Genomic DNA, 16,317 nt, shown 5'->3' on the forward strand with positions numbered 1-16,317 from the left:
ACCATTTTGAAATGTCACTTTATATTTACTCCCTATCATTACCTAGGCACTATTCTTAGCCAGGAAAATGTCTCTCCTTGACAACCATCTCCTGAGCATGCAGTTGCTTGTTTCTTACTTCCTGATGACTGAATGTGCTGTTAGTGATTGTAATCCATACAAGCCACGGTAATGTCTCATCATTTTCTATCCACCTATAATCTTCTAGGACCATTACCAGTTTTTGTACAAAACTGTCCTCAGTCTTGTTAGTTCAAGGCAAGAAGAAAATCCCTCGATATCCATCGACAGTAATGGCTCAGTTTTACCAGATGGCAGTGCAGCGGAAAGCTTGGAATCATTAGTTTGACTTCAATCAAAATATGACAGAGCAATTATCCAGAGCTGGAAATATTTCCTTTTTTTACATGGGGCAGGGTGATGTCCAGCTATTAGATAATCTTTTTTTTAAAATTTCATTTGATTTGAATAAACATTTCTTGCAAATGCATTAACAATGTGTGCCTTTTTGAAAAAAAAATCTCGTAATGCATTTTGTTATGTTTGAACTAATTTTACTGAACTCTGCAGTTTCTAAGAATGGTATGTAGTCTTTTACAGTATTAGTTTTTAATTTTTGTGATTACATTTTCACTTAAATTTTATCATAACTATAGATGCTGAAGTTTTCAGCAACACACATTTTAGTATCCAATTCATTGTTATTTATAGCACTCCTAATACTTTTGTTAGAAATTTAACTTTTAATATGGTAGAATGTAAATATATTCTCTGTAATATTCAACATTTTAAGACTTTAGTAGGCATTTAGTAGAACTGATACTTATTGTAAATATTTCTAGAGTGGATTCCATGGACCAAATTTATATTTATAATTGTAGATTTTTATATTTTACTACAAAGTCAGTTTTCTAGTTCTGTGTAATTGCATTGTTAAAATGACGTAGTTCTTAATTTTAGTAGCTTCTGATATATTGTCATGCATCCTAAATGGTAACTATCTCTGCATGTAATTTTAACTTTTGTGGGAAATCGAAATATACTTGTTTTGAAATACGAAGTTTCTATGAAAATAACGTCTGTACTAAGCATTGTTTCAATGTTTTCTATCCACGGCATTACAAAAATGAGTATCAATATTTCAGCTTGTATTGAACACTTGGCAAAAATAAAATCTGCCTCATCACTCTTAAAGACCCTCGTTGTACCTTCAGAGATGCCTTTTCATTTTTCAGCAGCAAAATATTGGCAAGGCAGGAAAATGTTCACAGGCCTTGATACTCAGGATTCCATTTGGCACCCAACTCCTCCAAACGCTACTGTTGATATGGTGACATCTATGCAAGGCCTTTTCCTGTAGGAGGCAAGTAAGATGGCTTTTTGCCCTCCGTCAACGAGAAATCTTACTGTTACTAGGGGTTTTTAGGATGGTGTTTTCCTTGTTGCTTTCTTTTTTTTAATTACAAGTAGTTCTCATCTTATGATTAGGACTGGAATTTCAGTTGCTAAACAATGTGGTTAAGTGAGTCATTGTACATCAAATGAATCACTGTTGTTGTTAAGCAAATCACATGGTTCAGTGGTGGGCTGCTGCCAGGTCAGACCATTTTGGGTGAACCGGTAGTTGTGATCACTGGCTGGCCCTACCCCCCCCCCCCCACTATCCTTTCCATTTATAACTAGTTTTCTGGCTGATTCCCCCTGCCCTCGCTGCTCAAACAAGCTCCACGCCATGCCTGTGGTACTCACCAGAGCTGCCTGAGTTGATTAGCTGCATGTTTGAAGCTCCGTTTCAGCCCCGAAGAGGTGTGAGCGAAGCAAGCACTTGTGCTCACAACCAGCAAACCGGTTGTTAAGGTGAGTACAGCCCACCTCTGACATGGGTGTTAAGTAAATCCAATTTCCCCAATGGATGTTGCTTGTTGGAAACAAGCTGGAAAGGTTGCAAATCATGATCACTTGACTGCAACCAGTTGTAAATGCAAGCCAGTTGCCAAGCCAAATTGTGATCACATGATCAAATGGGCAGTGCAACAGCTGTAACTTTGAGGACAAGTTGTAAGTTACTTTTCCCCAAGGCTATTGTAATTTGAATGATTGTTAAACAAAGAGTTATATGTCAAGCAACATCTGTATTTGTAAGGTGCTTAGAATCTTTTTGGGAACTGAATGGCATATATATTTTAGAAATAAGTATATCAGAAATACAAATGATCCTAACAAAGGCAAACCTTCAGATTATTCTTGTATATAGTCCCTTTCCTAAAGTCAGTCCAACCACTATGAAAATTGGAAGTTTTCCAGTATTTCACTGATAGTAGTGATTCATGGTTCCAATATATACCTTTCTGGCACATTGTTAACCAAAACTTTTGATTTTAACTTAGTGCTTCATTTCTCATTGTTAGAACCAAATATTTCATTACAAAATCAGGCAACATTCTAAAGTGCATCCTTAGCTGTAAAAGAGGCCAATGCTATGGATATACAATACAATAGCAGAGTTGGAAGGGACCTTGGAGGTTTCTAATATTGTTGGTGCTGTTCACATGGGCTCAGCCCTCCAATTATAACAACTTCATCATATAGTTTAATATATAATATTTTAGAATAACAGAGTTGGAAGGGACCTTGAAGGTCTTCTAATCCAACCCACTGCTTAGGCAGGAAACCCTATACCGTTTCAGACAAATGGCTATCCAACATCTTCTTAAAGACTTCCAGTGTTGGGGCATTCACAACTTCTGGAGGCAAGATGTTCCACTGATTAATTGTTCTGTCAGGAAATTTCTCCTCAGTTCGAAGTTGCTTCTCTCCTTGATTAGTTTCTACTTGTTCTACCCTCAGGTGCTTTGGAGAATAGTTTGACTCCCTCTTCTTTGTGGCAAACCCTGAGATATTGGAACACTGCTATCATGTCTCCCCTAGTCCTTCTTTTCATTAGACTAAACATATAAGTTATCCATTAAGATTCATTTTGACATTTGGTAACATTGCAGGAACTTTACCAATCCTTGTTAATTCTGGAAAAAAAATCAATTCATGAGCCATAGAAGGTCTTCCTTTTAGTGAACAAACCACTCTGTGGCTAACTGTACTTTTCTTTTTAACCGAACTTGAGTGATCTCAAAAGCTAAGGAGATTTTGTTGCGATTAATACTTTACTACATGAATGCATGCCTTATACTTAAAAGAATTCAAAACATTTCTGCATGTAGGTCTAATGCTTCTTTGCACTAACTGTACATAAACTATGTTAGGATAACAATGCAGTATGAACATTCTCACGTATATGAAGAATTGCTCCCACATGAAGGTCAAACATTTTTATTTTGTGTGGCAGGATAGCAAAAGCATCAGATTTTTAAAATCCAATGTAACACATTACCTTTCACTTTACGTCTCTGCAAGAAAGCAATTTTCAAAAACAATACAAATTACAAAATTGTCTCTCACAAGCACACTTTTTATGTCAGTGACTCTGAATTTAGTCAGGCAATTTCTTGTCCCTTTCTGATACTGTAAACTGAAAACCATATAAAACTAGGGCTTCCATGATAATCCTTTTATTTGGGCAGGAAGAGAGAGTAATGATCTGAATCAACTCTGGATTGCCTAAAACCGTGATGGCGAGCCTTCTCTGCTGGCACACATCACCCCAGGTCAGATCTCCATGGCGTTTCTTTTGTGAGCTTCTGTTTCCCTGCAAACAACAAAACAGAAGCTCACGAAAGAAAAAGATCTTAGCTCTTGCTGCGCTGCCAGTGCTGGGATGCTCCACCTCCTGCTGGCCAGCTGGTCTTTGAGTCCCTGCTGCACATGCGCACATGTATGTGCAAGTGTGGGCATGTGCGTGTTCGGGCACGCCATTCAGTTTTGGGCATGTGCGTGCACGGTTTGGGCAGTTGGTGTCTAAAAGATTCACCATCACAAGCTAAAACGTTTCTCTTAAACAGGTTGTGCCTTTTTCCCTGAGTGAAGTCTAAACTTGTATATCATTCCTCCTGAAACTCTATTGATACATTTACTCCTTACTGCTTAGTTTCCTTATTCTCTCACTTCTCCATGAATACATTCTCGTATGCAGGAGCCACAGAAATGCACAGTAATACAGCTTTATTTAACCTTTATTTTAAATTTATTTTAGAACGGGGCGGGGGAGGTTGGTTGTTATGGGGATTGTACAAAGTGAGGCATTTTGTTGTGAAATTAGGTGGCAAATTGTTTGCAGGCCAACAGCCGTCAAAAAAATGTCTGCAAAATTTGCTAAGTATAAATGAAGCAGTTCCACTACTTTCCAGTGAATATATCAATAGCACTTAGACTTATATACCGCTTTACAATGCTTTACAGCCTTCTCTAAGTGGTTTACAGAGTCAGCATATTGCTCCCAACAATCCGGGTCCTCATTTTACCAACCTGAGAAGGATGGAAGGCTGAGTCAACCTTGAACCTGGTGAGATTCCATCTGCCAAACTGCTAGCAGCGGGTGATCAGCAGAAGTAGCCTGCAGTACTGCATTCTAACCACTGCACCACCGGAGCTCCAGTTTGTACATCTTGTACTCACTTTTCCTACTTCTCAGTGACCGCAACAGGCAGAGAAAGAACATTGGAAATTGTGTTTAAAAAATGATTTCAGATAGCAATTATCTTCTGCTAACATAAGTGAGATTAAAAAAAATAGGGATATTAATGCTATATAGATATTAAAGCTTCTGCTGATGCACATGTATATACACATTACATTTCATCACTACAGTGGAATTTACTTCTCAGTAAATGTGTTATACAATACAATTGTATTGTATAACACAGGATTATACAATATTAAAAATTGCTCTGACCTAACTAATACATCAAATATCAGGGGCCCATGTGTAAATTTAGTATTTGTATATCCAAGAATACTAAGAAAAGAGCCAAAGCTACCACTCATTGTATCTTGGAATTAAAACTTCTAGGAAAATTATGTTGGTGTTAGTTTAGCTATCTGAATGGTCAACAGTGTATGGCTGCAGTTGTCAGTGGAGACTCCATATTTTTCCCATCACATTCACTTTTTATCTATACTTCCAAATGAATTCTGCCCACATTTTCCCTCCCTGGGATTAAAAAAAAACTTTTCTCCATTCCAGAATGGTTTTAAGGAAAGCCTCCTGGTTTCCTTCCTATGCAGCATATTTCCATTTGAACCAGAAAATTCATATTATTTGTGTGACACTGATCTGAAAGTCCATTACAGAATAAGAACATGTTTTTATATTGTTTCTCTCGTAAGGACCTTACAAGGCACTGCAGAATATTCTATCTTTAAGATAACGTAAATAAATAAACTAATTGGCAACTTTACATGGCACTTCAGAATTTAGAAGTTGTCCAATATATAAACATAGTTTCAAGGAATATAACAGTTGGCAAATGTAAAGCAAAGTAGATCATTTTACCTCCACAACAGGATTTTAAACATGTATTATAGAAGTGTCTAGAACAATCATATTCTCAATACATTAAAAATGCCAAATTAAAAGTGCAATTGAAAAAGAGTTTTCCCTTTGGCTATAAAATCATATTATAGCTGTATCAGTTTTATGACATTCAAAGAACTGTTCATACAGTCTAAAAATATGGGAAACTGGAATCCCAATACCGTTGGAGGGTAATCAAGTTAGGAAAGGCTGGTGTATTGCACATTTAAATCTCCTTTTTAGGAGAAGGTTTTCAGAATTCCAGAGAAAGATCATTTGCAATTCTGCTCATTGCAGCCTTTAACTGGAAGTGCTTAGACTAAGCTAGCTCAACAATATGATTTAAGTTTTGAAAAAGCCAAACTACTTTTGACTCTATAGTTATCATTCAAGAAATCTGTGTAGATGCTCATCAAGATATGGACCAAATCACAAAGTGACTACAAAAATGGCTCATGGGAAAATTAATTATCCCTTACACATTCTTAGAAGACCAATGATATAACAATGCATAACCATATCTGGGTGAAGTGGGAGCTTTTCAAAATCAATAGTATGGACACTTAAGTCATAAACCTCTTCATTCCTAATAAAGAGCAAATCATTCTAAATTTAGAAATACGTTGTTTTAGAAACCCATTTTAAACGCTGTACTAGAAAATAGTCTTAACATTCACCACATGCAGCAATTTTGCAGCATTTATGAAACAATGAAAATACTTTTGCACAGTCCTAAGAGCCTTGCCTCATGTATAAAAATCCTACATTTCTGAAGAAAAAAATACCATGACATACCATGATAAATATTGTGATAAGTACACAAATAAAACAGAAGTCATTGAGACTTGCTTCCAAATTAGTTCATTGGGACTGTAGCCTTTAATTAACCCAATTCAACAGGATAATCTCATGTGAAAGACTGAACCAAAGGCTGGAGGTTAATAGAAATGCTGTTGCTCTTCTGTTCATTTCAATGGGCTCAGCACAGAAGACTTTGCAGCTGAAGGTATCCATGGCAGATTTTCAAGCTTCAATTTGTGCATACTAGAAACTCAGTGGACGGGTGGCTGAGAGGAACATGAAGACTGCTTTATTGCCTGATAACACTCTGGGTTGTGTATGCAATGCCTTCCGCCTGAATACGTTTTAGTATTGGTCCATATATATCCTTTGTCAATGGGACGATCACACCTTTACTGTTAATTTCACCTGAAATACAAAATAATATAATTTTCTATTTGAACAAATTTTAGAGGGGCATAACAGCATAATAGTTCTATAACATTTCATTTAAGAACGTGTAGGTACTCATTTCATTAAAAAAAAAATACAATGGCATTCTACTTGCAGTTAAGACTTGCGTCTTTACTTATTCTTGAAACACTACTGCAAGTCAGGGGTGGTATTTACTTACCTTCCCTACCTGTTCACAAATGTGAGCGTGCACGGGCTAAGCCTTCCGCACATGCACTTTTCGCTAAAAAGGGGCTCAAATGGGATGCCATAGAGCCGGGGCGCATGGGCGGGACCACACACGATTTCCGCTACCAGTTCAGATGAAGCACTCTGAATCAATAGAATACCACCTCTGCTGCAAGTGTATTAATTTCAAGTGAACAATTCATTTCCTTTCACTCAGAGAAAGAGAAGTGAAAGAAAAATAAAAATGGGGAACATACCATACTAGGAATATGAGAACAGGATCGTTATGGGAAATTACGCATATTTCTGACATAGGCTAGAAGAACAAAATGTATCTTAACGAAATCTCACTGAGTGTAACCAAAGCCCTTTAAAATAAGTAGTTGGGCACTGAGGCTTAACTTACCACATAAATAAAAAGGTATAATAAGATTAATAAGTTGTGCTTTTTCAGGAGGCATTTTATAACAATTGCCTAAAGCAACCACATTACTTTCAAGGACTCCTTAGTTAAAAGATGGGAAGAAAGTTACATACCTTCCAGAATCATCTTTGCTACAATAGCAGTAGGGTACCCCACCGTTTTGGCCATCGCAGAATACCCTTTATCATCTCCATACACAACAAGATTGATATATTTGTCTTCCAAATGACCAGAGGGATGCCTAATTCCTATTTCATTCCTCATAACTATCATATCTCGCTCTCCAGATCCTAAACAAAAGGAAATTGTTCTTTAAAAATTGACCAAGTTGTGCATTAAAAGTGAACTGCAAAACTATTTCAAGAACAGTACAACTTTTCTAATGCTATATTGAGTAGTAATTATCTGTTATTCATAGACAATATTTTTTTGAAAATATACCTTTAAGAACAATGAAAGGATTATAATAAAAGAATTAGCACAGAGCACTATTAATGCACCTTTTAAAAGAGGGAATTGAATACATCTCTCCATGCATAACTGTATGTGTTGTGTTATTGCTAAATAAAGTTTTAATTGTAAAAAAAATCTGTACTTACATTATGAAACTCAGTTATCACTAACTTTGCCATAAAATAAAAATGCATTAAAACAGCAGTTTAACTCCCATCCAAATCATACTAAAGATTCACTTCTCTATTTAAAAAGGTCATGTGATTGCAATTTATCGCCTTCCCTGCCAGGTTAGGATGAGCAAACACAGGTGAGGAAGCTGGCAGGAATATGCAGTCACATGAAGTTCTCATTTAATGGTCCTCATGGTCGCCAATTAATGATCGCAATTAGAACTGCAGAACTGGTTGCTAAGTGTTGCAACCAGTCACATTATTCTTTTGACTAATGACCAAAATGGAATGTGTGAATGACTTTGGGAGATGAGGGAAAGAGATGTTGTCTAGGAAACAATCAAAGAGAGGGTACAGTCTCCAAGGAATTAACAGAGAAAGAATTGTAGGATGGACCCACCCTAATTAATCAGATGATTAAAAGTGGCAGCAGGAAGTTTGCGCTTTCAGATCTGCAAGAATCTGTTAATGGAGCCTTATAATAAAATAGATTTAGCTCATATGATCATGTTTCCTGCTTGATTACCTGGGACAGCTGGCAATAGCTGTACAGGGAAAAATATTTGAGGAGGTTGAACAATATTACGCCCAGTCTGGTATAAATCAGCACATGCTGCAATGGTCAGTTTCTGCTGAACCGGTAGTGGTTTGGTGGCCTAGGCTGCTGGATCCAGCAGTGATCTAGGCCTGCCATCCCCCGATTTGAGGAGGTTGAACAATATTACGCCCAGTCTGGTATAAATCAGCACATGCTGCAATGGTCAGTTTCTGCTGAACCGGTAGTGGTTTGGTGGCCTAGGCTGCTGGATCCAGCAGTGATCTAGGCCTGCCATCCCCCGAACTGGCACCACCACCTTGCTTTTTCCTTCTGTGCATGCACAGAACAATTTTTATTGCACTGTGCATGAACGCATCAACCATGTGTGTGCACGTGCCCACGAGCAAACCAGCAGTAGTGACTGATGGAACCCACCTCTGACATGCTGGGAAAGTAAATGTTTCTCTGAATGAAGGTCACAGAATTATTACCAAATGCCTAGATATTCTCAGTCATCCAGGTCATAGTTGTCCCAAAACTGGACTCGCCCCCTCCCCTTGCTTCTCACCAAATGCCTTAAACCTACCCCTTTAGATAAAGATCTACCACCTAGCTGGCAATTTCCCAGCCTGCAAGCAGCAGCATACAGAGAGAGACTCATTTCATCAACATCTACACAGAACCCTCTCTATGCCCTACAACCATCTGAGCAGAGATTGAAATCCAGGAAAAGCTTCCTTAGGTTGATGGAAGACTTTGAAGTATTTGAAAGTAGAGTGGAACTTTGGAAAGCTACAAAGAAGCAACACTGGATGGGACCAATGGAGAAACTGGCACTTTGGTCTGATGAAAGCTGGGAAATATGGAAATCTTTGAATAGATTGTGCAAGAGACCCTCTGAACAAATGGGGCTATCCTGTTGCTTCTGCTCTTTGCGATTGTGGTGACATGGAGACAACAACACATATGTATACCTGCTCTTTGTTCCCCGATCAGTGTACACTTGAGAACCTCATGGCAGGACGACAGAATGCAATTAATGTTGCTAGTTTCTGGGCAAGATCTGTTTAATTTGTACATATTTTAATTTTATAATTTAATTTTTATGCCTTATAGTATGCCTTATTTTAATTGTGATGCTTCTGACATAAACAAACAAACAAACCTGAGATGGCTGACATAGCTGTGCTCCTTAACAACAGATTCTGAAGTCCCTATTAGTACTTAAGCGAGGACTATCTACTGTATCATTGGAGTGGTCTGGCCATTTCAATGCTCAGCTGTTTCCTTGACATTAATTAGGACAGGTTAGAGGAATCCAGCTGGTAGTTAGGTATTTCCTTCCTTTGTTTTATTAGCTTCCAGATTCCACCAAAAATACTCCTTGGGTAAAAAGGATACATTTAACAACTGCAGCATTTGCTTAATGGCCACCACAAAAATGATTGGAAAATCAGACACAGTCACACAGTGATTCCCTTAATGACTGCAATGACTTAGGACCATAATTCCTGGCTCAGTCATAAATTGAGAATTACCTATATTGGAAAATAGAACTATGGGTGAAGAGCCTGTCACCTACCGTACGAGAGCTTTGCTTCCATGTGTTTGGCCAATGCATCCACAATACTATGCGCTATTGGAACAGGTTCATCTCCAAGTAACCCCAACCTGAAAGGCAGATAAAAACAGATAATGCAAAGAAGAGCAAGAAGACTTTTCCCCAGTGAAATGGAGTTTGTTCAACAAGTGTAAAGGGCAGAACATAAAGCACTTGAACTATTTTTTTTAATTCTATCCACTACCCTGAAAATTATATTTTCATGGATATAGGTAGGCTATGTATGTAACCTGAACTTATACAAATTTCTGGCACAATTTTCTTATTAAAAATTCACACCCTAAAATGTCAAACTAGGAAAAGAAGTTGAAGAACTATACCCTGTTTAAGTACATGCAGGATTGACAAAGATGTATGAATTTCCTATTCTGCACAGGAATGACTGAGAAGCAAGAGTCTTTGACTTACAACCGTTTGTTTAGTGAGCACTGAAGTTACAGCGACGTTGAAAAAAGTAACTGACCATTTTTCACACATGAGCATCCCCATGGCCACATGATCCAAATTCGGACACATGGCCTCTGTTGTATATTTATCCCAGGGTCAAATGATCACCATTTGTAACCCTTCCCAGCCAGATTCTGACAAGCAGTCAATGAGGGAAGCCAGAGTCACTGACAGAATGCATGATTCACTTAACAAGGTCATAAAATGGGGCAAAACTCACTTAATAACTGCCCTGCTTAACAGAAAAATTGGGCTTAATTATGGTCATAAGTCAAGGGCTACTTGTATGAGATTAATCTTCTCCCCAAACTCTGAGTTCACCCCATATAGTCATAAAGTGTACACCAATTTGGCACTGTAACATAAATAACAGATGAACAGCTGTACAAAAGCATTTCTCTCAAGGAGTTTCGGGTTGCTGCCATGTTTTTAGACTCCTCGTGTACATTTGTTGTGCAGAGAAGGAACTCTATGAAGAAATAGTATAAATAAGATATGTAGCAGGGAATCGTTAGTTTTTCCTTTTCTTAGGGGGAAATTCTCTATCCAATGATTAAGCATGAAGTCTAAGAATACTTTTGTGCCTTCGTACAAGCTATGGTTGGGGGGAGGGGGTTGGACAGACTGTTCTGTTGATATCAGGCTTAAAACGAGGAATGTTACATGATGATTCTTCCAAGATCTTCTTGTTTTTTTCACATTTATAGACATAATCCTGCATCTCCTGTATCTCCATCTCCATTTAGTTTGTAAACTATAATGGTGGGACTGTCTTCATCTCCTTTCTCTCTCACATAACCTCAAGGTTGAGTTGCTTCTGGAATTCACCCCTCCCTCCTACATTCCCTGACAGTCATACAATTTTCTGACCTTTGGTAATGCATTCTATATTGAGACTATGCAGCAAAATCAGAATATTGCTAATATTTTTAGCTGGGGACTTGCCTTCTGCTTTCTCTATAATCAATCTCACTAATAAGGTTACTTTTGTTCTAAACATTATTACACTCCCCTTGGAGGTATTTGAGGGAGGGCTGGCAGCTTAAAAAACCCCAGTAAAGTAATCTTTGCCAGTAATCTTGCAAGCAAATCCAAGTACTGATTTATTCACTGAGCTAAACATTTCAAGGTAAACATGACTGATTCACATTTTAAAGAAAAACATTATAGCAGTCCAGTATATGAAAGATCTAAATGTTAGAAGTGGAAGGGAAAAAATGAGGAAATCCTACAATTTCTATCATACCATTCCACTGCTTCCAACTGTTTTTTGTTCCCATCCAGGTGTTTGCAGACAGCCTGTTGGAGTTCATCGTATTTGACAGAAGGCTGAAGTCCAAGTAACTTACACATTAGCTCTTTCTAAATACAAGCAGTTTAAGAAAAATGATTGAAATTCCGAAAACCAAGGTACTGAGGCCTTAAAAAATTGCAGAAAAGAAATATACCAAAAGAATCAACAGGCAAGGAAAATGGGTAACATATCAAGGTTTGTTAATACAGGAAAATTTAAAATCCTGAGAACAAATGACCATAGAAGAGAGGTGGGCACCTCTGACCTGTAGACTTCAACTGCTAGAATTTCTGAGCCAGCCATGTTGGCTTAGGAATTCTGGGAATTGAAGTTCACAAGTTGTAAAGGGACCATGATTGCCCATCCCTGCCATAGAAGGATTTATTTTTCAATGGTTTTCATATGCACAACTGAGGAAGAAGTTGAATATAGATAAAAAGCTATCAGGTATAGAACAAATGATGAACATGCAATTGATAAAATGTATAAATGACTGTTGGGATTTCAAATAGAAGATGAATGAGTTAAAGAGTACACGATAACATAAGCTAAGAACATATTACAACATAGAGATAGGTCAATGGGAAAGAATATGGGTAAAAGAAATGAAATTTACATTGTCTTATAATTTAAGAGATTTTTAAAAATAAAATGATATACTGTAGGTATATATCACTAGAGAGATTTTCTGACACATATCACTAATTGTTGTTGGAAACGCCCAAAAGATGAAGGGGCATTTTACCATATTTGGTAGACTTGGGAAAAAGTTTTTAAAAAGCTGGGTACAAATACATATACAGAGAATTTTAAAAATTAATATTCAGCTAAAACCAGAACTTTTACTAATAGGACTTAAGGACAGACAATAAGAAAAGACTCACAGGAGACGCAACAAGGCTATTATATGCACAAAGATGGAAAAATATACAAATATCCACAATGGAAGAGTGGATGAGGATGACAGAATGTGGAGAAATGGCTAAATTGACATTTGACTAGGGAAGGCGCAATAGCTACTTTTATAATAGACTATAATAGACCTTATGAAGATTTTGCTGAAAATAGATAAACATGAACGGTGATCTCTGGACTTACTGAATAAAAAGGGTTATAGATGGGAAGAAGTGAACTATGTTATGTAATTTTTTTTTTGAGGGGGATTGATTCTTGCAACCTCTGCAAAGAAGATAGGAGTTGCTTTATTTCTTCCTCTTTTCTTGATCTATATACTATTAAATTTTTCTATTTTTCTTTTTTTTATGTCTTTTTCTCTCTCCTATGGTTTTTCCCCCCTGTAATTTTAACTTTGTAAAAGTTTAAAAAATCTTCAATAAAAATTATAAAAGGCTCATAGACACCAAAGTTTGGGCCTTCTGAATGATGGCCACTCTACTCAAAACCCCTCAAAAGAAAATGATTTTACAGGTTTGCTCTTATTTACACTAATTTAAAACAATGCATATTGTAGACTTACTAAATTTACAGGAACTAATTATCATACCAACCTCAGTTTTATTTCTCTCATTTGGAACGGGTATAACTTACCCATTTTACAGAAGGTGCAGTCGCACTAAGCATAGGACAGGGTTCTTGATTTATTAGTCCCAATTTCACAAAACCTTCTATAGCTTTACAGTAACCCTGGAAAGACAAATGGAAAGGATTAGGAAAGGACACAAACCTTCAGACCTACTAATCTAATAAGCATGAAAAAGGTCATGACAATATTGATTCCATTGACTTTGCTTGTCAGAAGCCAGTTGGGAAGGTCACAAATGGTAATCACGGGACCCTGGGACACTGCAACCAGTTAGATGCCAATTGACAAGAGCCTGCATTTCGATTACATGACCATGGGGAAGCTGTCATAACTGTGAGCACCACCCATAAATCACTTTTTCAGTGCTGTTGTAATTTTGAACAGACACTGAACAAATAGTTGCAAGTTGTGGATTATCTGCGTGTAAAGCAGGGGTAGGGGTGGGATTCTACCAGTTCTATCAGTTGGGAGCAAACTGGTTTGCTCCGACTTTGAAGTGGGCCTGTCTGCCCACCCCTGCACTACACTCACCTATATTTCCTTTTCCGAAGCCCAGCTGATCAGCACGGCAGAGTGGATTGCCGGACCTCAACTGTTTTCCTTGCCAGCAGTCAGGCACGTTAAGTAAACTGCACACACGTGAACTCAGCGAACCGATTGATAAACCAGTAGGATCCCACATATGAGAGGGGCCATTAAAAAAAAGCCTCCTGTTCCAGAATTAAAAACCAAAGGACAACTAACTAGTGTTTTAATTGGTGTGGACATACAGTACCTTCAGCTTTCTAACACAGGCATCTATTAAAAACCACAATGAGGCAAAAACAATTATGTATATATTATGATATCACAACACAAAAGCCCATCTTTCATCCTTTTGTTCCATATCCCATGCAAATACATAATCCATGTGGTTTGAGTCATTTCCCCCCTCCTCTGTGGGTGCCCATGATCTCTCTAAGATCAATCACACTTCTATGAAGCCAAATGTACCTACCGTGTACCTTAAAGTTCCTCTTAAAAGAGTGTGAGCTGATTGAATGCCGTAAGGTTCAGCATATTTTGTACTGTCCCTGTTTGGAAAGCCTTCCAAATTTAATCCTGGGAAAAAATCCATGACAGTAACAGAATCAAGCAAAGCTCCTCCGGCTGGAATATTAATAATCTAAGGATTATGAAAAATAACAATCATGTAAATGTATTATATTTGAGGACAGGGCTCACCAAACTTTGTAAGCTCCTCTTTACAAATGCCTGTCTCCCACAATTGTGAAGGTTGAGCATTTCTCCCAAATATTATTTATGGCCACTTCCTTTCAGGTCCCTGCTCTGTCCTCTGTTCTTTCACAAGACCTTCAGTGTGCTACATGGCACACATAACCTGCATTCCCTTAACAGAAACTTTCCTAAAACTAGTTTTGACACTGCCTCAAATCTTACTGATTCATGTCCTAAAAGCCTAGGTTACTAACATAACCTCATGTTTTAAGTCTTTTGAAGTAAGAAAAGTTATTATTACTATGCCAAATTGTTTGTTCCTCTTCAAACGTGTCCCAATGGGTGTGGCTGAATTCAAAGGAGATTTAATTCAGAATTAGGAGAAATCAGCCCTTTTCGAGCTGATCAATATTTTGCTTTTCTTTAAAACAGTCTCCATGCAAATCATAGCAGCATGAAGACTCTTCTTGCTTTTATATTATTTATCAAATTTATCTCCCCCATAGAGTGATTTCTTCTTTGATCACCTCACCACCTAGCAGTTAGGGGACCATTGTATTGTCCGTGGATTATTCTAAAAAGAAGGAACTAGACCAGGGGTATCAAACTTATGGTGCCACAGCAACATCACATAACATATCATAACATTTTTCCCCTTTGCTAAATTGGGCATGGCCAGCACATAACGCATCTAGCACACGGGGCGGGAGTTTGACACCCCTGAACTAGACAATTTAGTTAATAGAACAGGTGATTGACAGCTAAGGCTACATTTCCTTTAACCATGGATGACATGGGAAAGAGAACTTTGGAAAGGGGTAGTGATACAAAAATGGCTGTGCTTGGATCGGCTCAGTTATATCTGCCCCTCCCTAACTGAAAATGAAAATGTTCCATTAAGAACTAACTTTGTTCACTTCAGAAGTTTTCAAAATTCCTCAACCTGATATACCTATTAACCACCTTTTCATTTTAACATACACATGGAAACCAGTTTGATACAGTGGTTAAAATCATCAAGCTAGAAACCAGGAGTTCTGATCCTGCCTTAGGTATGTAGCCAGCTGGATGACTTTGTGCCAGTCACTTTCTTTCCGTTCCAGGAGAAAGGCAACAGCAGACCATTTGTGAAAATGTTACAAGAAAGGCATGGACTTGAAAGCACTCATACATACAAACAAATGTTTATACTTTTAGAGAGAAATTACATCACCTTTCCATCTTTTAAATAGGTTGCAGGTTTAACTGTGTTTAGCAGGACTCCCTGTGGACTCCAGCTAAATTTATATCTCAGGGGGTTGTCAGAATATTCAGGAGCAGGTAAGCCTCCACAGAAGGAAGTGTAGGAGATCACCTGGAGTTGATGAAAATAAAGTTCTCAATCTAAATTCAGTTAGTTTATACAATAGAGATTCCTGAATTTATTTAACATAGTCTAACTCTATATTTCTGATTAATATAGTTTTGCAGTATGTCTACAGAAAGACAGCTAAGACATTTATATAGTTTTCTTTAGAAATTCATTCATTTAACTTTTATAATGTCTAGTAACAAAAAAAGAATTAAAAATTAACCTAGCATCTTCTATTCATCTAAAGCCTGCACATTCTAAGCACAAACAAATCACAAAGTGAGTTAACTGCAATCCCGTAGCTATCTATGAGCTCCAGAAAATGAAATGGGTGGACGTGAAGGGGAGTCTCCTGCACACCCCTCT

At 37.6% G+C, this 16,317-nt stretch overlaps 2 protein-coding genes and 1 long non-coding RNA gene across 7 annotated transcripts in view; 2 read left to right on the plus strand and 1 right to left on the minus strand.

Annotated features, from left to right (window-relative positions):
- The window catches only part of PTPRZ1 (protein tyrosine phosphatase receptor type Z1), a 58,074-nt gene extending 56,885 nt beyond the window's left edge, over positions 1-1,189 (plus strand). For all 4 annotated transcript variants that reach the window (XM_032220985.1, XM_032220986.1, XM_032220989.1 and 1 more), the window contains one exon: positions 209-1,189. In XM_032220985.1, the coding sequence (XP_032076876.1) occupies positions 209-349 (141 nt within the window). In that variant the 3' untranslated portion in view covers positions 350-1,189. The remainder of the gene's footprint in view (positions 1-208) is intronic.
- Positions 1,190-4,579: 3,390 nt separating this feature from the next.
- The window catches only part of AASS (aminoadipate-semialdehyde synthase), a 38,296-nt gene continuing 26,558 nt past the window's right edge, over positions 4,580-16,317 (minus strand). For both annotated transcript variants that reach the window (XM_032220505.1, XM_032220504.1), the window contains 7 exons: positions 15,814-15,954; positions 14,380-14,547; positions 13,388-13,483; positions 11,792-11,907; positions 10,060-10,148; positions 7,427-7,603; positions 4,580-6,676 (listed from right to left, as the gene is read on the minus strand). In XM_032220505.1, coding sequence (XP_032076396.1) covers positions 6,558-6,676; positions 7,427-7,603; positions 10,060-10,148; positions 11,792-11,907; positions 13,388-13,483; positions 14,380-14,547; positions 15,814-15,954 — 906 coding nt within the window. In that variant the 3' untranslated portion in view covers positions 4,580-6,557. The remainder of the gene's footprint in view (positions 6,677-7,426; positions 7,604-10,059; positions 10,149-11,791; positions 11,908-13,387; positions 13,484-14,379; positions 14,548-15,813; positions 15,955-16,317) is intronic.
- LOC116510884 lies at positions 7,615-8,950 on the plus strand. Its single transcript, XR_004255695.1, has 2 exons — positions 7,615-8,510; positions 8,650-8,950. It is a non-coding gene; the product is annotated as an uncharacterized LOC116510884 (long non-coding RNA).

The sequence above is a fragment of the Thamnophis elegans genome, chromosome 7, assembly GCF_009769535.1.
Source record: "Thamnophis elegans isolate rThaEle1 chromosome 7, rThaEle1.pri, whole genome shotgun sequence".
In the NCBI taxonomy this organism is placed as follows: domain Eukaryota; kingdom Metazoa; phylum Chordata; class Lepidosauria; order Squamata; family Colubridae; genus Thamnophis; species Thamnophis elegans.